General features: G+C 35.9%; 1 protein-coding gene across 1 annotated transcript in view; it reads left to right on the top strand.

Moving 5' to 3' along the window:
• SESN3 (sestrin 3) overlaps nt 1-19,065 on the top strand; it is a 69,718-nt gene extending 50,653 nt beyond the window's left edge. Inside the window, exons 7-10 of the mRNA XM_012454699.2 lie at nt 3,496-3,614; nt 4,410-4,600; nt 6,599-6,743; nt 11,285-19,065. Of these exons, the coding sequence (XP_012310122.2) occupies nt 3,496-3,614; nt 4,410-4,600; nt 6,599-6,743; nt 11,285-11,371 (542 nt within the window). The 3' untranslated portion in view covers nt 11,372-19,065. The remainder of the gene's footprint in view (nt 1-3,495; nt 3,615-4,409; nt 4,601-6,598; nt 6,744-11,284) is intronic.
• The last annotated feature ends 5,087 nt before the right edge of the window (nt 19,066-24,152 follow it).

The raw sequence follows: 24,152 nt of genomic DNA, 5'->3' as shown, positions 1-24,152 counted from the left end.
TGAATCAGTCTAGGGTGGGGCCTGAGAGGCCACGTTTCTGTCAAGCCTGTAAGTAATGCCAGTGCTGCTAGTATGCAAACCACTCTTGGAATACAAAGGGTGGAAGAGACAGGAAATCAGAAGAGGGCTTCAAGTTCAAGGTAGAATTTTACAAGTTATCAGCATATAACTGGGAACAGAAATTAAAAGTTGATTATAAAAATCAGCTAGAGAGAACAAGTGAGGGTGAAGGAAAATAATCTATGATGAACCTTCTAGGTAAACAAATGTTTAAAAATGTAAACACTTTGATAAAAGTTAGTAATATCCGTGTTTTCAGAAATTAATTTCTACGAGCTTCATTAAGATCACTAAAACTTGAAAAATATCAATGTTTTATTTATCTTGTCTTTTGAAATATTAAAAATATATTTAAGATTTCAGTCTCAACCTTCTTAAAACTTTAAGCAGAGACTACTGCCTTCAAAAGTGAATTTTGACTAGCAAGTCTTGGACCTTAGCCAAAAAATTATATGTTATAATTTTAATAGAAGAGGCTATTTCAAGGAAATAATGTCAGTATACATACATATACACCCTCACATATATATATACACACACACACACACAAATATATATATATACACACACACTATATATATACACACACTATATATGTATATACTATATATACACACTATATATATATATAAAATATATATTTCACTCTTAATCATTGTTAGTACCAAATTTGCTGGCTGCACAAAGAAAATGTAGAAAAAAGACTCAGTACAACAGCTAGTTGAGTTGTATAGACTTACCATGTTTTAAAATAGAAATAAAAAGGGTTTTTTTGTATTAAAAAAGTCTTGGTTTGACCAGTGTTATAAAGTATTCCAGATTCTCTGTAAGGATTCTAAGAATAGTTTTTCAAGTCTTTTGAAGAAAATAAATGTTTAAAGTATTATACAGGGGTCATATTCTGTAGCTTGGTTAACTAGCTTTTACTATTTTTTGTTTTTCCAGTTAGGCATTCCATTACTGCAACAGAATGTTCCTGTATTATGTCAGTAACTACTTCTTAGGGGCAGAATGATGCAGATAATGAACAAAATACTATTTCTTTTGAGCACAGACTTTGAAATATTTGTTTAGATAGAATTAAAACTAGAGTTTTAGGTTTAATAATCAAATGCTAATTTTAACTTCTTAAGATAAATTTAGGAAAAAAAGTATTTGTGGATTGAAGGACCTTTGTACATTTCTTTCTGTGAATAAAAATTGTCTAGGAAACAGGTGTTAATTGACTCCTAAATTAAAAATTGGTGCGTAGTGATTTTTTCCTAGGATCATTTCTCTTATTTGGCTGATTACTTACTTTTTACTGTTTATTTTAAAATGTTTAGAAGTCATACAACTTGAAAATGTATATGAGCAAAACAAAAACTAAAGAACCAACTATGTAATAGTCAACTCCAGTATGAATATTTGCCAAATAAAACCACTTGGTTGTGCAGTGTCAAAGGAAAAACCACTTCTAGAGAGACACTGTTTTATAGAGTTTAGTTATTATTTACTGTTTTTGATTTTACTTTGCAACCTATAAAACTCCTTTTCATAGCAGCCTCGGTGATTGCTACTACATTTTTTAATTTTTGCTTCAGTTCTATTATTATGTAATGAACTAAATTAAGGAAAGTGTAAGCTGGTTTTTAAATGTTAAGAGATAATGCATTGAAAATGCCATTTTAAAAGTGTTTCTGTTGACCTGAATAGAGTGCTGGAGCACAAGGAGAAAATAAAGTGGTTATGGGATTGGGCTGGGGATAAGCCTGAAAATTCTCTTCACAGGACTGAAAAATCACTTAAAAGCTTCAGATCAATTTAAGCATTTAATGTTTAGACGTTTTTCACACCATCTTATACATCTACACATTGTATTTCTTATTGACACAGTTACAGTACTGACAATGGTATTAGTAAGTTACAGTTAATTTATTTCTTAAATGGATATTTCTTTCTGTAGTAATGAAACAAAAAATAGATACTAAGTATGTAGTACAGTACTTGGTATATCATAAGTACTCAATAAACGCCAGTCTCTTTTCTTTATACGTAATAAAGAAGTTTGGTAAGAACTTAATAAGATTCATCCAAAATTAGGTAGCCAGAGTACTTAAGTCTTTCCTGCTGTGATTATCAAGCACCCAGTTAAGTCCACAGCAGTGACCTAAAGACAGCTGAAAACTTCTGAGAAAAGAATACTTACTGTTAGGATTTTCATACAATAGCAAAGATTAAAGATAATGAAGTATTACTACTAGGTCTTTCTTTTGGAAGAATTAACATAATTACATTTGTTTTTTAAGCCTCTCAAAATTTTCCCAGTTAAGAATTATAGTGTTTTTTATTATACCATAATACTGTTTTACTATTTATTATTTATGAAATGTGACATTTAATACTAAAATACTTACAATGAAAATATTATTCCTTTCAGGGAAAGAGCTAGTTTTTTATTTTGAGAAATACATGTTCATTTTCTAGACTAGAAGCTAGTAAATTTTCCCTTTTAATGGTTAAAATCAGAAAAAAATGTAATTATAAAGACAAACCAACCTAAAATAAAAAGTGAGATAGAACTATTTTTACATAAATTAATATACATTGGACATTTAAACTTTTTCAGTGGTAAATTGTTAATGTCATCAAGTATGCAGAAATCAGTTTTCTTAAAATATTATTATTGCCTTGCTATCTTCTTGAATGCCACATTGGTAATATTCTAATCATAGTCTGATTAGTCCCTATGTTGTATACTTTTTGTTTTCATATGCATGGAAAAGTGCATATATCTTAGGCATAAAACTAAGTAAATATTCACAAACTGAGCCTCCCCTATTTAGCACTCAAGTGAATTAAGATAATAACAGCATCCAAAAGTCTGCTCTCCTTCCCGTTGAGTGTCCTTCCTGATCCTTCTCCCTATGTCCTTCTTTGTAAGCTAAAAATAAACTATATTGAACTAATTTTTACTGTGAATGCATCAAGATAAAACACCATGTAATTTTAACAAAGTTTATCTTAAACTTAGAGTGGTCTTTCACCTTCATCTCTTCTCCTTCCTCTTATCCCACTTCATCCCCTGGAGAGAGAAAAGCAAAACAAAAAACTGGTTAAGCATTATACTCACAGGCCTGTGCTGTCTTCCATTTCTAAATCAGTAAAACTAGCATATTGATCCTTCGCTACCACTGTTTACATATTTCAGTTTAGTCAGTTTACCTGGAAAACTAGTCAAATGGTAAGACTGCTGCAGTATTTGGTAATGAAATTATATTTAAAAATTTAGCAGTATATATTTTATATAAATTTAAGTCAAGAAGTCAATGTTTTCACTTTAGAAATCCATGGAAAATCTAACAAGTGGAAGAAAATGGATTCATTTTCTTAACAATTCATTGTCTTAACCATGTACAGTATCCTTAACACTCGATTGTTTATTATCGTCCTTAGGGTTTGAAGATGACATGATTATAACATCTGATGTCTCTCGATATATTGAAGACCCTGGTTTTGGGTATGAAGACTTTGCCAGACGAGGAGAAGAGCATTTGCCAACATTCCGAGCTCAGGTATAATATGTCTTTAATTCAGAGAAACTAGAAAATACTGTCATTTTAACTGTCAGGTGTTGAAATGTAAAAAATTGGTATCTAAAGAATTTTTGATAGGATCTAGAAATCTTTTTATTTCACCTAGTTTCAGCCTAGTCTAATTGGAGGTCCCAATAGATGGATAATTATTTCAACATTTTTCTCCCTAAGAAGACAAAAGGAAACGGTCTGCTTTATTCAGTTACTTCTGTTATTACATGGTATTTGCATAATGTTTATACCATATTTTGGAGGGGAAGAGGGAGGAAAACAAGTGACATCACTTTTTCTTGGAATAAAATCATACACTAGTAGTCATGGGCTTAAGGGTTACTCTAATCTTCACCCTTAGGAAATAGCCACCACAGTGATATGACTCCTAAGAGGTATATGATTGAATTATGACAAACTCCTTCTTGGTTATTTTAGATGATCTGCTAACTGTCCATGTCACTGGGTATGTCTGTTCACATAGGAATATTCCAAGATTTCCTGGGGCCCTTCAGATAAGGGCATAATGTGCATAGTACCTGACTATAGGAGGTGCCCAGAGTTCATTACTAATATGGCAAATCCCGTACCCTATGAAGAAACATCCTGACACTCTGATCTAACTGATATGAAGGGTTCTTGGTAAAACCTTAGTAAAGCTGCAAACCTAGAACTCAATTAGAAATATCCTCATATACTTGCTTCATTAGTTGTATTTAATAAAGACATAGAATTTACATGGAAAATACCCACTTTGTAATTAAATACATTTTATTCTTTTAGGACTATACCTGGGAAAATCATGGGTTCTCCCTGGTGAACAGACTTTATTCTGATATTGGGCATCTTCTGGATGAAAAGTTTCGGATGGTCTACAATCTCACATACAACACTATGGCCACCCACGAGGATGTTGACACAACCATGCTGCGCAGAGCTTTATTTAACTATGTTCACTGTATGTTTGGAATCAGGTACGTTCATTGTAGAGACAGTTTTATACATTTCTAAGTGAAAGTTCAAGCATGAGTTTTATTTTTGTCCTGTTTAGAAGTATATGACTCTGGAAAGAAAATATTACATGTAGACTTCTGATTTTAAAAATTATGGAGAAGCATTTTTCTTAAGTGTTATGAATCTTAACATTGATGCACATATAAATTTACCGTGGAGGGAAAAAAGCATCAGTAATCATTGGGGATAGGATAGAATTAGATCAAATTTGAGAATCCTTCCTGGAAGAATAGATGAGTTTAAAAAAAACATGTGTAGTGTCCCTTTAGATCACTATAATAAATTGTGGTTTGTATAGTTTTGTTTTTAAAAAATTATTTTTTAAGGAATGATAGATTGTGCCTTCATAAGCTTACATAAGGTCATATAACACTGAAATGAAACATATCAGCCAATATAAATTAATGACTCTAAATTTGGAACATTAGCATTGAGAGGACACTGAGTAAATGAGATTGAATAGTCTAATCAAGAAAGCACTTTTTGGAGAATGTGCCTTTTTGAGTTGTGATTTTGAGGCTTTTATGGAGATAGATTAGCAGACAGAAAAGAATTACCATTACAGATATATTCAGCTTGACCATAGATAAGAAAGACTTTATGAGAATTCGAATTCAATGTGTTAAGTGAAGTATTTTTTATAATTTGAACTAAAGAACTCCAAAATTTACTGATAAATCGACTAACAACACAATATTCCATGTAAAAGATTATGGTCGTATGTAATAACCAAGCTATTTGTCCATTTACCATGCTAGACAATGTTATTTTAAAACACATATACATCATGTCTACCTAAGAAAAATAAACACTAGTGGAGCTCAATTTAAATGCAATCAATATGTATTGTATGCAGGCAACAAATGTTATAGTGGGTATATTTATCCGTTGGATGCTACAAAATGAAGCTTACATAAATTCATCAAGATACTTTTTTTTAAACTAACATTATATTTGGATTAAAAATTAACTGAAATACAACAGAGAAATTCCACAAGCTCCCAATACCACATTTACCTACCTGTCTGCAACTGTGCTCACTCTGTTGTCTCTGCTGTTATTACTGTGTTCCTATATACTTATGCACAAAATCCCATTTCTCATTTTCTAAAGATCTCAGTTCTAGCAATACTCCCTTCTTTCTCCAGCATAATCAGCTTTATTCTCTTTATTGGATCTTTCTATCAGCATAGAAACACACTTTTAATTTCTCCCATCTTTAAAGAAAATCTCAGTTTCACCTTTCATTTCCCTGTGGCCTATGGCCTCATTTTTCTGCTTTCATGCAAAGCAATTCTCTGACAAAATTGTATATCTTTATTGTCATCATTTTTTCATCTCCCATTCTCTCTTGAATCTGTTCACAGCATCAGGTTTTTGTCCCTATCAACCAACAAAACTGCTCTTACTAAGGTTGCCAGTGACCTCCATATAGCTACTTCCAGTGGTCAGTTCCCAGTTATCTTACTTGAATATTTAGCAGCATGGGACTCGGCGATTACTCCCTCTTCCCTGAAACACTTGACTCCTACCTCAAGTCCTTAACACTTGCTTCTTTACCACCATCTGGTATTTGTTCAAGTATCAACCTTTCAGAGAAGCCTTCCTGCTCACCCTATTTAAAATAACAACCCCTCTCCTCCCAGACCAAGTTCCATTTCCTCTCTGTGGCAGTTATCACCATCTGACTACAAAGTTTACCTTTTTAATTGTTTTTCCTTTTTTCTTCAACAAAATTTAAGCTCCATGAGACCAAGAATTTTTGTCTATTTTGTTCACTAATATATCACTATTGCCTGGAAGGGTGCATGGCACATAATGGGCACTCAGTAAACATTTGTTGATTCAATTAATTAATGAGCTTTTAGTATTTAATTACTAAACAATAAATGTCCATAACTTTAGAAATTAAATATTTTGATTTTGTCATTATAAAGCTGTTGTTATATTGCTCATAGGTATGATGACTATGATTATGGAGAAGTTAATCAATTACTTGAAAGAAGCTTGAAGGTTTACATTAAGACAGTGACCTGCTATCCTGAGAGAACTACAAAGCGCATGTATGATAGTTACTGGCGGCAGTTCAAACACTCAGAAAAAGTAAGTGTTTCAGTGTTAAGCACTATACTATAGACAGTTCTTCAGATAGGAAGTCATGGTTATAAAAAATGACACATGAAAGTATTAATAAATTATTGCCATTTACGTGGAAGTGGCATCATCTGGCTATCTGGGTTCTTGTTTTGTTTTTTGAGACAGAGTCTTGCTCTGTCGCCCAGGCCAGAGTGCAGTGGTGCAATCTTGGCTCACTGCAACATCTGCATCCTGGGTTCATGCAATTCTCCTGCCTCAGCCTCTCAAGTAGCTGGGACTACAGGCACTTGCCACCACACTCGGCTAATTTTTTGTATTTTTAGTAGAGACAGGGTTTCACCGTGTTGGCCAAGCTGGTCTCGAACTCCTCACCTCTGGTGATCCACCCGCCTCAGCCTCCCAAAGTGCTGGGATTAGCGGTGTAAGCCATCGTGCCTGGCCACTATCTATCTGGGTTTTTTAAATGTTCTTTAAATTCAGGTTTATTGAATAATAACCCAATTTTGGTTATATGCTTTATTCAACATAGTGTATAAAGTAAAAGTTTAGCATGAGCCTTTGAAATACTAGATCTAAGTATTGATATCTTCAAAGTACATTTGAAAACTGTGTACAGTTCTATTAATAAAAATGAGACCTACTGAAATTTTGTGTTAGGTGTAATTATATATTATATTCCATTTAGAGATTCTTTAACCACTAGAGTTAACCTATTAAGAAAATGGTTTCGACTGGTACAGTAGCTCATGCTTATAATCCCAGCACTTTGGGAGGGCGAGGAGGGTGGATCACTTGAGGTCAGGAGTTCGAGACCAGCTTGGCCAACATATAGTGAAACCCCATTTCTATTAAAAAATACAAAAATTAGCTGGGCGTGGTTGCGCATGCATGTAGTGCCAGCTACTTGGGAAGCTGAGGCCAGGAGAATCACTTAAACCTGGGAGGCAGAGTTTGCAGCAAGCTGAGATCACGCCACTGCACTCCAGCCTGGGCAACAGAGCAGGACACTGTGTCTCTCAAAAAAAAAAAAAGACTAGTTTCTTACCACAATGTAGTAATTTAGTATTTTGACAATATAATTGAGGACCTTTGAGCCAAATATACTGTTACATAAAAATATTTATTTGAAAGAAATATATAGGAAACATTAAGTTAAAACCTAATAAATGTTAAGGATCTTTATCAACATCATAGTATAAAAGCTAGCCTTAAGTCATAGGTCTTTTAATCTTTAAGTTCAAGAATCTCCTTTATACCACAGTTTTGAAGCTTGAGAGTAAGAAACGTTTTAAAGGAAACATTCACTAATAAACTGCATGATCTTAGCAGAGAATGTTATGGCCTCAGTACCTAACAGATTTTTTGAAGTCTTAGAGCCAATCACATCAGGTAAATACCCATTTTATATCTAGCGTTTCTCCCTGATGGGTCTTTATCCCCTATTTATATGTTTGCTCTAGATTTTCTTCCTTTTCTACATTGTATCTAGAAATTCTCTTTACTCATCAGTAGAATATATCCAACCACATATCCAACTGGTAGAAATATATCAAAATAATATAATATTAAAATTTTTTTTTGTAGTAAATTTTGAAAACTTATGGATACTCATTTTAACTTACTAGCTGAGATGTGACTCCAAAAGAAATGTTCTAGGGAAGCTACGTATGTCTAACAGGTATCAAACACAAATTAGAAACTTTAGGCATAGATTTTCAATTTAGTATCTTTCAAGTAAATACTAGGAAAATTGTTTAAAGCTTTTTCAGGGAGAGCGATCCAAGATGGCTGATCACTAGCAGCTCGGGATTGTAGCTCCCAGAGAAACCACACAGAACAAGAGGACGCCACACTTTCAGACGAATTTTTGTTACCCACGGACTGGAAGATTCCCAGCGGAGGAGTCCCACGGGTCGCCATGGTGACTGTTGTGGCCGGCGTCGCGGTTTTGCTGGTGCCCTGGCGCGGCAGTTCTTGGTGCAGAGTAAACGGGACTGGGTCCCATTTTGATCGACGTTTGGAGCTCTGGGAAGGCAGAGTCGCCCATTTACCTGACTGAAGAAGGGACTCAAGAGGGAAGCCAGACCGGAGATCCCCAGGCAGAAAAGCACCATGAATCTTAATGCCGCTGTTTTGACCAGCGCAGTGGGTTGCTCAGAATTCAGCGCTGGGAATCAACAAGTTGGACATCCACTCAGAGACCTAATTTGAAAGTAGGCAATTACAAAGATGACAGGTGGATGAACTTACAACGATGGGAAGAAACCAGCGTAAAAGGGCTGAGAATACCCAAGATCAGAATGCCTCTCCTTCTACAGGTGATCACAGTTCCTCATCAACAAGAGAACAAGGCCTGGAGAACGAGTGCGTTCCAATAACAGATTTAGGCTTCAGAAAGTGGATAATAAGGAACTTTAGTGAGCTAAAAGAACATGTTCTAGCCCAATGTAAAGAAACTAAGAACTTTGAAAAAAGGTTTGACGAAATGCTAACGAGAATTGACAACTTAGAGAGGAATATAAGTGAATTAATGAAACTGAAAAACACAATACGAGAACTTCGTGAAGTATGCACAGGTTTTAACAGTCGAATTGATCAAGCAGAAGAAAGGATATCAGAGGTCGAAGACCAACTTAATTAAATGAAACGAGAAGACAAGATTAGAGAAGAAAGAGTAAAAAGGAATGAGCAAAGTCTCCAAGAAATATGGGACTATGTGAAAAGACCTAATTTACGATTGATAGGTATACCTGAATGTCATGAAGAGAATGAATCCAAGTTGGAAAATATTCTTCAGGATATTATTCAGGAAAACTTTCCTAATCTAGTAAGGCAGGACAATTCTCAACTCCAGCTAATCCAGAGAACACCACAAAGATATTCCTCAAGTAGAGCAACTCCAAGACACATAATCGCTAGATTCACTAGGGTTGAAATAAAGGAGAAAATTCTAAGGACAGCTAGAGAGAAAGGTCATGTTACCCATAAAGGGAAGCCTATCAGACTCACAGCAGACCTCTCACCAGAAACCCTACAAACTAGAAGAGAGTGGGGGTCAATATTCAATATCCTCAAAGAAAAGAATTTTCAACCCAGAATCTGATATCCCGCCAAACTAAGCTTCATAAGCGAAGGAAAAAGAAAATTTTTCGCGAACAAGCAAGCACTCAGAGATTTCATCACCACCAGGCCTGCTTTACAAGAGCTTCTGAAAGAAGCACTACAAACAGAAAGGAACAACCAGTATCAGTCATCCCAAAAACTTAACAAAACGTAAAGAGTATCTCTATAATGAAGAATCTACATCAACTAATGGGCAAAATAGCCAGCTAGCATTAAATGACAATATTGAACTCACAAATATTAATTCTAAATTTAAATGGATTAAATGCCCCAATCAAAGAGACAGGTAAATTGAATAAAAAGTCAAAACCCATCAGTACGCTGTATCCAGATCTATTTCACAAGCAACAACATACAAAGACTCAAAACAAAGGGATGGAGGAAGATTCACCAATTAAATGGAGAGCAAAAAAAAAAAAAAAAACAGGAGTTGTAGCTTTCGTCTCTCACAAAAAGACTTTAATAGTAACAAAGACTAAAAGAAACAAAGGAGGACATTACATAATGGTAAAAGGATCAATGCAACAACAGGAGTTAATGATTATAAATATATATGCACCTAATACAGGAGCACCCAGATACATAAGACAAGTTCTTAATGACTTATAAAGAGACCTGGACTCCTGCCCAATAATAGCGGGAGATTTTGACACCACATTGTTAATATTCGACGGATCAACGACATAGAAAATTAATAGGGACATCTATGATTTGAACTTAGACCTGGAATAAGTAAACTTAGTGAATATTTATAGAATTCTCCACCCCAGGTCCACAGAACATACATTTTTCTCAGTATCATATTGCACCTATTTTGAAAATGACCACATAATTGGAAGTAAATCACTCTTCAGCATCTGCATAGCATTTCACAGACTTAAATGAAATATTGGTTGGCTGTTTGTTTGTTGTTTTCCTCCCTTATTCCTTCCTGTCTCCGTTGTTAAGTACAATTATCGGCATAAAAGAGGTTTTTAATACCTATTTTTAGATTGCATTCCAGCCCGGGCAATAGAGCAAGAATCCTGTTCTCTCTCCCTCTTTTTCTTTCTCTTTCTTTCGTTCTCGAAAAAAAAAAAAAAAGCTTTTTCAGGATAAGCATAAGCAGTAAAAAAAAAAAAAAAAAAGGCTGATTTTTAGTTTATAATCCAAAAGATTGACTTTACAAAAATAAAATTTTATTCTAATAAAGTTATCAGAATTTTTTAGATTTTATGGGTTATTTTTACTGCTCGCAGAGCCATTTTGTACAGACACAGGTTTGAGTGTTGCATCATGAACATGGATAAATATGCCTAGGCGTGTGTTTGTATATTGCTTATAGACACATAAAAAACCTTTGTGAATGTCTAATGTATGAGAAAAGTCTAAAGTTTTTTAGGTATTTGTAATAGTTTCTAAACTGATAACATTTTTGCTTCTAGGTTCATGTCAATCTACTTTTAATGGAAGCACGAATGCAAGCTGAACTTCTTTATGCTCTTCGTGCCATAACTCGGCATTTGACCTGAAGTATCACCCAAGGAAAACATCATACATGTGTAAAGACCTTTCACATAAGATAAACAGCAGAAGCTATTTGTGATATAGCATCAAAAATTATTCAGTCATCTAGTGTCAAAGTTTAGCCGTTTGTTTTTCGTTTTTGTTTTTTGCGGCTGTAATGTGCAATGATGTGTTTTATTTTCCTTGATGCTTAACATGACTAACAATTGCAAAAATAATACTGAGGAGCACTACTTTGCATTGTTTATAGTTGGAGTTTTGGATACTGATCATAAATCACAAATCTGGCTTATTAATGCTTAACTTTGGCGCTTTTGGGTTGTGTGTATGTGTATTTTTTCTCCCCCCAACCCCGCCCTTTTTTTTTTAACAATAAGGACAAGCGCTTACAATCTGCTCAAGCAATTGTTTTTCAGATGTTGGAATTCAGCAAAGAATGACCTCTCTGGCCATTCTAAAATTTTCATGTTGTGTCCTAGATCTGGTGGAGGAAAAGCATGCGCTGTTGAACCAAGCTGCTCACTGGACACCTATTATTTGTGTCCTCAGGAGATTATTTGTCAGGCACTGTTTTGTTTGTTTGTTTGTTTATTTGTTGTTGTTTTACTGCTATTGGTGATAACATGAAATGTGATACAGCCATTGTCCATAATTTAATGTGAAATTAATCATGATGAATTCTATAGCATGCTACTGAAATGCCAAATTCAGCTATTTTCTTTCTCTTCTAAAACGGAAGTTTCAGTTTTCCTATCAGATGTATATATTAAAAGTGGAATTATACACAATTCTATCACTGACAGTAATCCTCAGTCATCCTAAATAATCAGTGCTCACAGTGCTGCTTACAGTTCATTTAGTCGGCACATATAACCCTGAACCCACACGAGACGGACCGAAAAGTTTCTTTGCACATTTTTCCCTTCTCATAGTTTTTTTCTATATTTTGTTAAGCAAAGGAAGGTTAATATGCCTATTTTTTTCCTGTTAGGCTTTTAGAAATTATTTTCCATGATTTTTCTTCTTATAATAGGTTAGACAGTTTATTATTCAAAGGTAAAAATTGTGTTTCTATGCATTAATGTGATTGAACAAAAAAACAGAGTGCAATATGTTCAAAAAATACTCAACTAAACTTCCCCTGATGTCACTGCAAAAGTGTCCTTTTAAACAGAGCCATAAAGAAATGTTTTCAAATTTCTTTATTGAACAGGCTGTTTTCAGTTTTACCTTACTGGGATTGAACAATGTTCCTTTCATAATGCCAAAGCATTCCCTTCCCTTCCCCATAAAAATTTCCTTGGACAATTGGTTAAAAAAAGATATCAAGTCATAGGGGAGGAATAAGCGGCCAAAAAGTCACATTTTTGCATTGGTTTACGTTGCTTGATTAGACTATCTTCAGAGAGCACAACATTATGTGTTTATAGCTTTAATTTGTATTATGTCAACGAACCAGTGAAGTGCCTAAAGAGATGCTTACAACTATCCAGTAGGACACAACTGCACTGCTTCTTAAATACTTTTTGGTTAGTTAAGGGTGACTTGAATTGTACACATACATGCTAATTTTTGAAAACACATCCATTTTCTTCATAGTAAATAATATAGGTAAAATGTTCTGTTAAGAGTTCCCTCAATGATTTCATTTTAGACTTACTTGTGATACAGGATTTAACTTTTCTTTTGTGAAAGAATTGTGAACTAGTATTTCATTAAATCATTTTCCTCTTCCATTTATCATCCTCTTCTGGTACAATACATTGGGTTGCTTTCTTTTAGATTTTGTTCTAGATAGGAAAACAAAGATGACTGTAAACTTATTAACAAGGTAGTTCTGCATTTTTGGATTCCAGGATCCTGTCTGAAATCTTCCATGTGAGGAAAAAATCACTAATATTTTTAAAGACCGGGTGATTTATTTAAAGAGATAATTCAGAGAACTTGTGCCATATCTTTGTTTTATTACCTATGCCATATGTTTTAGTAAATATCACATTATGTAGATCTGTAACACAAAGAAAATAGGAGAATGGCAAGACACAAATGGCAACGTAAATGTCCATTTGACTTCCCTAACTTCACAGCTTTCCAGTTGAGGATGTCTTTTATTCTTGAATTTGTTTTTTTTACTATGTGCTTTCAGTTAATAGCCCTATATTTTTGTGCAGGTGAACTGTATAACAGGATAAAAAATGACTAGTATGTATTGAAAAGAAGGAGAAATTCTCACAGAACATCGTATGAGCTTTAGACCAAAAGGGGAAACAAGGTTTAAGTAACTAAAATGGCCACTTAGTTTTTGTTTATTTTTTTCCCTGGAAATGTAAATTGTTGGAGTTTAGGCTATGAAAATATTAGTGCCTTTAATAGATCTCTTTCCTTGCAAAGTTTCTTTTTAGCTCAGCATTGATCTATCTCATCAATAGTCAGGAAAATAAGTTGACTTGGAATTATAAACAAAAACAAAAAACAATATATTTACGAACCTCAGTGAACCAGCCTAGAAGAATTGACTTCTGAAGGTGCTAAAGCACCTACTAATACGCAGCATGCACAGCATTTCAGGTTGTGAATACCATTTTACAACGAGTTTGCTGTTAACTCTCTTTATCCAATGCAAACTTGAAATCTGATGCGGTTTTCCAGGGTGGTATTTTTTCAGAGTATTGAATTTACTATGTAGTAATTTATAGTATAGCTTTTTATATTAAAATGTGATATTTTTAAAAAGAGATATCTGGTTCAATTGGTATAATGATGTGATTATGCAATATGCTAATCTCCACCTTGCGCTCACAGTGTGCCAAATTTAACTGTGCAAGTGTACGTGAGAAAAGCACATGTGAATGTGGATTCTTTAATTCTTTGCTTATTATGTTAAAATTAGTCTAATAGTCCACTGATGTGTATGCTTGAATAATGTCTATTTACTTGGGAATTTCAAGATTTCCAGCTTCAATGATAATTTGTAACTTCTAGATCATCATGTTAAGAAATACTGAAATACTCTCCCATCTGAAAATAATCTGTTATTTGACCCACCTGACTATGGGAGTAGCCAGGCAGGTGCCTCATTGGCTTCTTCAGACGAGGCTTCTTCAGGTGGATGTGTGACCATAAGGGGAAAAGAGGCTTTTGAGACAGCTTATTACCTCCTTCACCTTTTTGAACTAAGTACGTTGTCTCAGTCCCAGTACAAATTTGTCCCATTTGGGGTATTTTTAAAATAAAAGATGGCTAACATGGAATCTGGGGCATGGCCTTGGCCTTTAATTATGGTTTTAAGCCCAAATAATGGCAGAGGAACACAGGGCTGTTTTTACAACAGAAAACTCAATATAAGTTTTATATAAGAATCCTATAAAATTTGAACCAGAGTTCCTATTTGTTATAATGTCTCCTAAAGATTTTAAATGTGTCTGAAAGCTAATTATTATTCCAGAGCTGCTTTTTCCTTTTCCCCCTTAGAAAGTTTTTTTAAAAATCCAAAATCTTAGATTTCTATGCCACCGCAAAATAAAATGATCAACAAAGATCTGTACTTAAAATAGCTCACCATTTTTAGTGAAGGGAGGGTGTATGCCTACATGATGGTAAGATTCTTTTCAACTCTAAGGACAATTCATCATGGAAAAAATAAATTTTAGTGCATGTTATAAAAATGATTTGCACTGTGTTAGCAAAATAAAGTGTTTTAGGTTGTATTTTAAAGGCAATTCTAAATCATTTCTCTGGAAAGAAAGATCTTAAATTCTTCTCTTTAATAGGACTGCTTTTATGCAAAGAGATGGTCTTACATGGAGTAAAGAATATATAACAATAATGCTACGTAAATACTATACGACATTTGCTTAGTCATACCATTCAACAGCAAACTGAAAGACGTGGCTCCTCTGTTCAGATTGAGTTTTAAGTTACCTAATAATTATTTATGTAATCAGAACCTATTCTAGGTGGCCATCAATGTAAACTGTGTTTCCCTATTATATCCCTCTGGAGACTGAGAATCAAATAGTCTTCAAAGCAGTACTGTAACATGAATGTATTTATCTCAGTCAACAGAACTTACATGTCCACTGTATGTGGAGCTTAATTCAATGCTAATTTGGCTTAGTTAACAGACCTAGAATATGCCCAGGTGAGATCTAGAACAAAAAGAGCTGGGGTGAAATGGATAATAGAGGTAGAGGTATATGTCAAGGCAGAGCCCCATGAGGAAGGAAAAGTTTTCAGAAAATACAAGGAACAGAGTGCTAAGAGTGTGGCTGCCCTCAGCATCATACACCTAATCTAGAGAAAATATTTCCTATGCGGGTGCTCCAACCTGCATTCAGTCCACCCTTTCCTGCTGCTGCTTCTTCCTCCAAGTGCCTCAGCCTCTACGTGCTCACTCTCCTCCCCTTCCCTCAGCCCATGTTGGTCTGAACAGCTTTCACAATGCAAACCAAACATCACCAGCCACCTGCTGACAGTCACCAGCATTTACTTTTCTGAGTTCCTTTTTCTCCATTCATTGAAACTATGGATTCACCCCAACACCTTCTAAATCCCTCAACCATCCAGCTATATTTTGGCTAACCTTTGCCCTAGACACCCTACCAGATGTTATGCAGTATCAAGTGTAAATCGTGTCACCCCATTCTGTTCTACCCCTTTCCAAGCTGCCGAAATATCTTGCTCTCCTCTACCTCATCCCCAAAGAGCCTATAAATTCAGAGTATCCAACCTTTTCATGGATTCACTCACTGTTGTTCAGTAACACAACTTCCATATTTTAAATAAACCGTAAAAGATTTTTGCCTTTATCAAAGTTGGAATCTTTATATTTATACATGATACAGAAATTGAACTATTTCTATTATGCAGAATTAAGCATTTAGCAGGATTTTAAAGTGACTGAATTGCCATCCTAACTTGGATTTGTATTAGGTTATGAGTACTGTTATTAGTCCAAGCTATTTGAATGTAAAGTAAAAATTCTCCAGCAATCCAGAAGGACTTGAACCCTTCAGTGGAATGGGAAATTTCTGGCATACAAATAGGGCGGTGTTCCAGACATTTGTTTTATTGGTGGTGTTTGGGCCTTGAAACACATTTCTAATAGAAGGATATAAGGCAAAGGGTATTTAGATGGTCCCATGGGATCACAGAAGCCCATTTGATTTATAACATAGATAAAATACCACAAGATTGGGTCCATAAGGGTTTGACTAGGCTTTTGTTAGTTAGACTAAGCCTCTAACCTCTGTTCCTATCTTGTTCTTACGGGAGGAAAAAAATGTTCTATGGGATGAAAAGAAAATGCATTGAGTTTGTAGTCTTTATTCTCCTAGCCACACATCAGGTATATCCAGAAGGAAGAGGAAATGCAAAGAGGAAGAAGATGTAATCGTTCCTCTCCAGCTGGGTGCACTGGAGGTTGTTCACAGATGTAAAATTAGGTCAGGTTTCTAACATGGGACACTGCAGACGCTTGTCTGACCTGATGAACCATCCCGTTTGACAAGTATAGATTCTTATTATTTCTTGTGCTATTTGGATGTTCTCCATCTCATTCATGAACAACTCAACCTGATAGTAGTATCCAATAAATGCCTTTAAAGGGCTCAGGAATGAATTGATGTCCTAGTTAAGATATGAGACTTAATAATGGAGACTGAATGAGGTGGTTTGTATTAAATCATATGCCATGAAGTGTTCATTTTAGCTTTAACGTAATTATGACTGTACCACCATGAAGTACAGAATGAAAAAAAATATATTTAGATATGTATATGGGGGGAAACAGAATGAATATCTGATTCTTTTGAATGCTTGTGGAAATAGTGCAGGGCATACCACAAAATAGCCTTTAGAAGAAATACCCAATTTTACAGTTTATAGGACATCAAACATTAGTCTAAATATGAATAGAATTTTTGTTATGTAAATTTTGCTAAAAACAGTCTATTTTCTTGCACCCCTCAAGTTAACCTCTTAAAAAAAATGAATGTATAATTTCTACCGAAAAAATATCAGAGAGAATCTCTCTGGTCTATAGTGTTAAAATATTGTTCACAAATCCTGATTAGTTAAGTCCATACATTATGAAACAGAATAAAACTTAATATACATCTTTCTTAAATTAATATCGTTGCACATTTTCAACTGGCTCCCCAAGTCTAATAAGGAAGGATCAAAAGGTAGAATAAAAGAAATCAGTTGGGTGGCCAAGAAGTTTCCTTTGTAATGTTGAGAGATTTCTGCTTTCTGAATTTCGCTAGTTCTCTAAGGTAAAAAGAGTTAAATGGTACCCTTGTTCACCAAGGAAAGTGATCCAAACTATGTCTCTAGTGCAGATATTTCCTTTGCATTATTTAGTCTTCTCTAGAGAGAAAATACAGTTTCCCCTTCCTCTTTCTCTTCACATTTACTCCTTTCAACCCAAAATAAGAGATACAGAAAGCAAACCACAGCCAGTTTGGTATCTCCTCAGTACTGCTAGTGTAGGCACATACACGTGCAGTCTGAGCAGGGTAATAAAGACACCTGTCAGGCCAACTTGGAACATGGCCTTCTACTTGGATTAGCTCCTTTAAGCCTGAAATAACTTTCCTGGTCATGGAAGAACTGGATGTATCTTTTAACTTATGAAATAGAAGTTGAACTTGAAAACTTTAAAAAAAAAAAAAATCCTGGTTTTGCAGGACAGCTACATAATGAATGTATATATTAAGACTTGGTAGCTGAATTGCACATGAAATCAGATTGCCAACTTCTTGACTTTCAACGTTAGACATTTATCCTTCAGTTGTGAGCGATATATGTAGCATGCTGTGAAACGTCTATTATAGTTCTTTAATTCATCAGTATTAATACAGAATTATCTTCTGCGTTCCTTGGTACTTTTTATTCAATGTAATCAGAAGCTGTGATGTTTTTGCCTTTGTAGTCCTGTGCTTTGTTACTGTAATTTTTTTTTTTTTTTTACGAAGCACGAGTGGACTAATGTAAGGCAGATGACGTGATCTTTAAGACTGCTCTATATATCAGTCTCTTACTCTGTAAGGTTTTAAATTAGAATAAGCTTTTGTCAAATAGATAATTGATGCAATTTAGGATTCACACAAGTTTCAATGTCAAATGGCGGTCTTATAGTTTCTATTCTGAAAATAGCAAACTTAATAAACAGCCACTTTAAACTTGTTCTGGCAAACCAGACCCTGCTGTAGTTAGAATCTAGATAGTTAACCATATAAGCCTTTTCAGCTGTTAATGCCCTCCACATGAGTCAGCAGTTAAGACGGTTGTAGAACCCAAGAAAGCTTTTCATATGTATTACTAGGTTTTGTTTTTCTTACGTTGCTGATTTTACAGTTCTGACTAAAGCTGACCTAAATGGATCAGTTTATCTGTAATATTCTAGTGCTTTAATGCCGCTTTTTTTTTTTTTTTTGGAGGGATGGGTAATATTATTTGGACAGATGCAGAAGGAACTGTTAGTGAGTCAAGACAAACACATTTGAAATAAAGGAACTGTGTATTAACATGTTAACAATTCATAACTGCACTTTTTATGACATTTTAAAAATCTATTTATAGGTACAGAACAATGGGTTTTGTTAAACTGTATCACATTTATACTTGCAGAAATTTATTTCATTGTTATTAGTAGGAATTTTATTGGTTCAATAAAATTGGCAAAACTGAACACCAATCATTTGCCTACTTTGTTTATTTATATTTGAGTAGCATTCTCACTTGGTTTATTTCTGCTTGATTACTGAGACATGCATTCCTAAAGATACCAGCATTATAGGAGTCTTTATTTTCACTGTATTTCTCCTGACCCATAGTTTCCTGGTGATATTCCATTGATGGAATACTGCGATAGTGTAAGGTGTGCAAAATGTATAGTTACTGTTACGTTTGAAAATATCAACTGTGATCTCAGCAACAGGCAAATTAATTATTAACTCTTGTTAACCAAAGCAATAATTAAAATGAGGAAAGAGGCACTGAACATAGGGTTGAGGCCTGGATTCCAAAACCTATTTTTTTCATATTCTACTAGCTTTGCAACCTTGAAAGTAAATTAATCTCTATGATCTTTGATTTCTGCACTACATTCTATCAAGAGTAATAGCTACTTGGATGGTTAAGAACTAGGTGATGTGTACTAATGTATTTGAAATACACAGCACAATGAGTTTGGATAGACAAGCCCAGAGAATAGTGTTATTATTTCATATAAAATAGAAAAATTAACGGAGAGAGGAAGATGATACATGTGTAACGTGTAGTGGTGATAAGACTTCTAAGGAAGGCTTTTGGAAAGCTATGAGGGATGTGCAGTCTTGTGCAAGGTTTTCTAAGGAAGGACCTGACTTCATTTATCTTAGTTCACATATTACATAAAAATTTATCACAAAGGCAAGATCTCTTCCTTTGTGCCATGTGTCTAGCTGTAATGGAAGATCAGTAGAAACCAGCTGCTTGCTGATTAGAGTCTGTTTTTTGGTTGGGTGTGGTGGCTCATGCCTGTAATCCTAGCACTTTGAGAGGCCAAGGCAGGAAGATTGCTTGCACCCAGGAGTACAAAACCAGCCTGGGCAACATAGTGAGACCCTGTCTCTCTCTCAAAAAAAAAAAAAAAAAAGAAATGAAAAAAAAAAGTCTTTTTTTTTTTTTTTTTTCAATAATATGTAACCCCAGCAGGAGACCAAGGACAGGGCACAGTGGGCCAAACTTAGCGAACAACCCAGTCCTTCTACAAGGCCTCTCCCGATTCAAAAGTAGGCTTTTTGACACTAGTTTTCCCATGAATTTATTAACTTTGAGCCATTCTTAAAGTAAAATAATACTTCATGTTTATGTGTGTACTTTGTCCTTTCACATATACAATTTCATTTAATCCTCACAACTTTGTGAAGAACAAATCCTCACAATAATTTTGCAATGACGTTGTCTTCATTTTATAGATAAGAAAATTAAGTCATAGAAAGCTTTGCTTGCCTAAGAGTTGGCACAGTGTTCAGAAATGGCACAGTGGAGATTTGAACTCTGGCCTTCCTCACATCATTTTTTCTATTGAACTTCACTACCTTAATTCAGCTTAAGTTTCTTGTTGAATAATATAAATGACCATGCTATCTATGTGACACTTTACTGAAAAGTAAAAGGATAATCCATGTTCCAGACAAAGTTAGATAACTTTCCTTTCTGGTTTATTTGCAATGATTTTAATTTTTAAAAATATATTTTTTTTCCTCCAGTCCTAAATGGACTTTTTATTCAAAAGGTGGTCCCTGAGGGGAAGATTCACAGACCAAGAGATCAAATCAGTACCTGCAAATTTAAGTCTAAAAGTTCTAAGGGAACAATAGGGCTGATCCTAAAGAAGGCTCAGGAAAACTTACAGCTGTGTTGCATTTCTATTTTAGGAATGTTCTACTGTATGGTAAGAATTATGAATTCAATGGCCAACAACGGTGAAACCCCGTCTCTACTAAAAATACAAAAAAATTAGCCGGGTGTTGTGGCACACGCCTGTGGTCCCAGCTACTTGGGAGGCTGAGGGGGAAGAATCACTTGAACCCGGGAGGCGGAGGTTGGAGTGAGCCGAGATTGCGCCATTGCACTCCAGCCTGGCGACAGAGCAAGACTCCATCTCAAAAAAAAAAAAAAGAATTATGAATTCAAGTCATAGTTTTTAATGCATGTAACTTTCTAACACGGGCTTCCCTTTCAGTGGATTTAGAAGAACATCTCAGAAAATGTTTCTTCTCTCATAATCTCACCTACTTTACATGTTTCAAAACACAAGTGAGCCCAATCCTTCCCATAAAACTCTTTAAAAGGAATTTGAGGGCAAGAATTTTTATTTATTTTGAGATGGAGTCTCACTCTGTCACCTAGGCTGGAGTGCAATAGCCTGATCTTGGCTCAACATGACCTCCAACTCAGGGGTTCAAGTGATTCACCCACTCCAGCCACCCGTGTAGTAGGACTATAGGCACCGCCACCATGTCCAAGCACTCAGGCTTCCCTGAGTGCTTCTGGTAGGATGCCAGAGGGTACTGCCTTTCCACTAAGTATGCACCACCAAAATTTTTGTATTTTTAGTAAAGACAGGGTTTCACCATGTTGGCCAGGCTGGTCTTGAACTTCTGACCTCAAGTGATTCACTCGCCTCGGCCTCCCAAAGTGCTGGGATTACAGGCGTGAGCCACTGCAACCAGCCTTAACAAAAATTCTTAATCCTTCCTCCACAGGTATGCTTCTAAAATAAATAAATTAGTCATCTTCACATCAAGGTGAAATTCAGGAAAACTCTCCTGGTTACAGTACTTTTCGGCACACACTGACTCTCTCCTTGCTAAGAGGCACGTAGCGCACACCTCTTGTACACCCCTTCACAGTCACCTTGCCCATCTTTAACTTCAGTGCTGGTATGGTGGCAACCAATTCTCTGCAAGCGTTTGAGCGATTTTCACAGATACTGCTCTTCTGGCCTCCTGCCTTGGGGCTTCCCTGAGTGCTTCTGGTAGGATGCCAGCGGGTACTCCTTTCCACTAAGTTGCACCACCAAAAGTGCAGGAAGCTCACTCTGGTTAACCCATAACCGGGGCTTCCTTTCATTCCCCAAGCCACAGTTTTGAAACTTAGAGGGCTTGGCGGGATCGAGCACCAGTCCAGCTCTATCCGTTGTCCGTTTCCTATTTCACTCCCCCGTCCTTCACTCCTGCCCGCTTCCTTCAACCCAGTCTCAAATAAACATTGGTCTCAGGCTTTATTTCCAGGGGGAAGCCAGGCTAAGACAAGGCAGTACATACAGGGTAGGGGTTTAGAAAGCAGTTCCTAAAAGAAATTCAAATCTCAACTCCAGTACTGCCAACTATCTGGCCTTAGACAAGTTACTTAATCAGTTTCCTCATCTGTAAAATGCAGAGAAAAGTAATCAGAAGGAAGACATAACTCCTGTCCTTAAGAAGAGGGAATGCAGGGAGCAACAGTAACACAGGCATTGGTTGGGCATTAATATAGAAAATAAGAAGGCAATGACTTGTATATGGGGTCATAAAAACAGCCATCATTTATCAAGGACCTTGTAAACGTTAGAAACTTTACATACAGTATTTTTATCATAATCGCCCTGCAGGTGGGTATTATCCGCATTTTAGAAAGTTAAGAAAAATAGGTGTAGCAAAATGAAGCACCATGTCTAAGTCTAACAGTAAGTGAACAGTAGAACTGTTCTCAAATTTGTCTGAGTTTACTTGCTATTTTTCCTGTCTCTGTGAAACATAAAGAGGAAACACACTTTTGTCTGGGGTTATCAGTGAAGGGTTTTTTAAGCAGAAGGCCATATTTAAGAAGACACTGTAGGACTGTTAAGATTTGGATTTGCAGAGACTGAGGAACATCACGTTGAAGGTAAAAGAGACAGAGGAAACAAAAACAGAGTGTGGTGTTCAGGCCCCATGTGCTGGACTTCACGTCACAAGATGAATTCGGGTCATAGAGTTCGGTCAGACAGTGCAGTGCCAAAGGCTGGAGGCGAAGGGATTTGTATTTCTTCACTTAGAAAAGGAAGCGAAAGCCAGACTGAGCAGATTTTAAACGGAGCCATATTCAACGCACAATGATGTGTCCCACTTTGAAACAACAGCATCTTCTTGGCAATCAGAGACCGTCTAGAATTTCGGAGCAGCATAAAGACAGGATCTTCAAGGTAACCATAATGCATCTGTTGACTATGTGAGAATTTTCTGAATATCTTGAATAACTTCCTGAATATATTGCATATCCCCTTTGATGTACATCATTGATAAAGCATAAGATACTCAAAGCAAGCTGTTGACATGCAAGGCCTTACCTTGCCAGGTATGTGCACACAAACTCTTCTGATGCCTGGGAGCAATATGACAACCTTCAGAACTTAATGCCTTATAACTACGCGTTAGGTAAACAGGTAAAGCTTGGGTGATGGATGCGGCTGATTATTTACATAACTGGCCCCAGTGAATGAAGCTGATTGTTTGCATAAATCTATATTCACACATTTTAGAATGTGACTTTATATGTTCTCTCATCAAGAGGTAGAGTCTATTTCTCCACTCTTGGAGCTGGCCTCATCCTGTGACTTGAAATGGCCAACGGAAGGCAGCAGGAGCGGCGCTGCACACGCTGCAGACCGAGGCTTTAAGAGCTGCACGCTTCCACTTTCTCTCTCTCTCTGGATCCTGCCATGCCTGGGCTAGGCTGCTGGAGAATGAGCCACCTGCAGCAAGCTCGGTTGTCCCAGATACTCTGGCAAAGGCTAGGGACACATGAGGAAACTCAAAACCAGTAACGTCAACTAGCTTACCTAGAACTGACTGCAAAACTCGTGGAGGTACACCATCAAACCCAGTTAGACCAGCAAAATCACCCAGTCAATCCACTGTCTCGTGAGCAAAACTTGGAATTTACTGTTGTGCACCATTGATGTTTTCTGGTTGTATCTTACACAGTACAGCATTGTTATAGCAATAGGTAAACGACAGAATGTAAATGCTGGAGGTAGTCAGTGCTTTATCCATAGAAAAGCTGGGTTGGAAAATTTCTTCCTTATATCACGGTCTATTAAGGATAGCCCTGGATAGTCTTAGGGATTTTTACTTACATCTCTGAACTAGAGTCACTATAGTTGGTAACTTAATAATCAGCCCTTTGCTCACCTCTGCCCTCGGAATGTTCACCTTTGTGTAGTTGAAATGTATCACATTCCTATTAAGCTTGTTCTTTTTTTTGAGACAGAGT

This window comes from Aotus nancymaae, unplaced genomic scaffold (assembly GCF_030222135.1).
Source record: "Aotus nancymaae isolate 86718 unplaced genomic scaffold, 86718_ANA_hifiasm-v0.15.2.pri h1tg000012l, whole genome shotgun sequence".
In the NCBI taxonomy this organism is placed as follows: domain Eukaryota; kingdom Metazoa; phylum Chordata; class Mammalia; order Primates; family Aotidae; genus Aotus; species Aotus nancymaae.
Note: the sequence above shows the minus strand (reverse complement) of the source record. Positions and strands in the feature narration are given on the sequence as shown.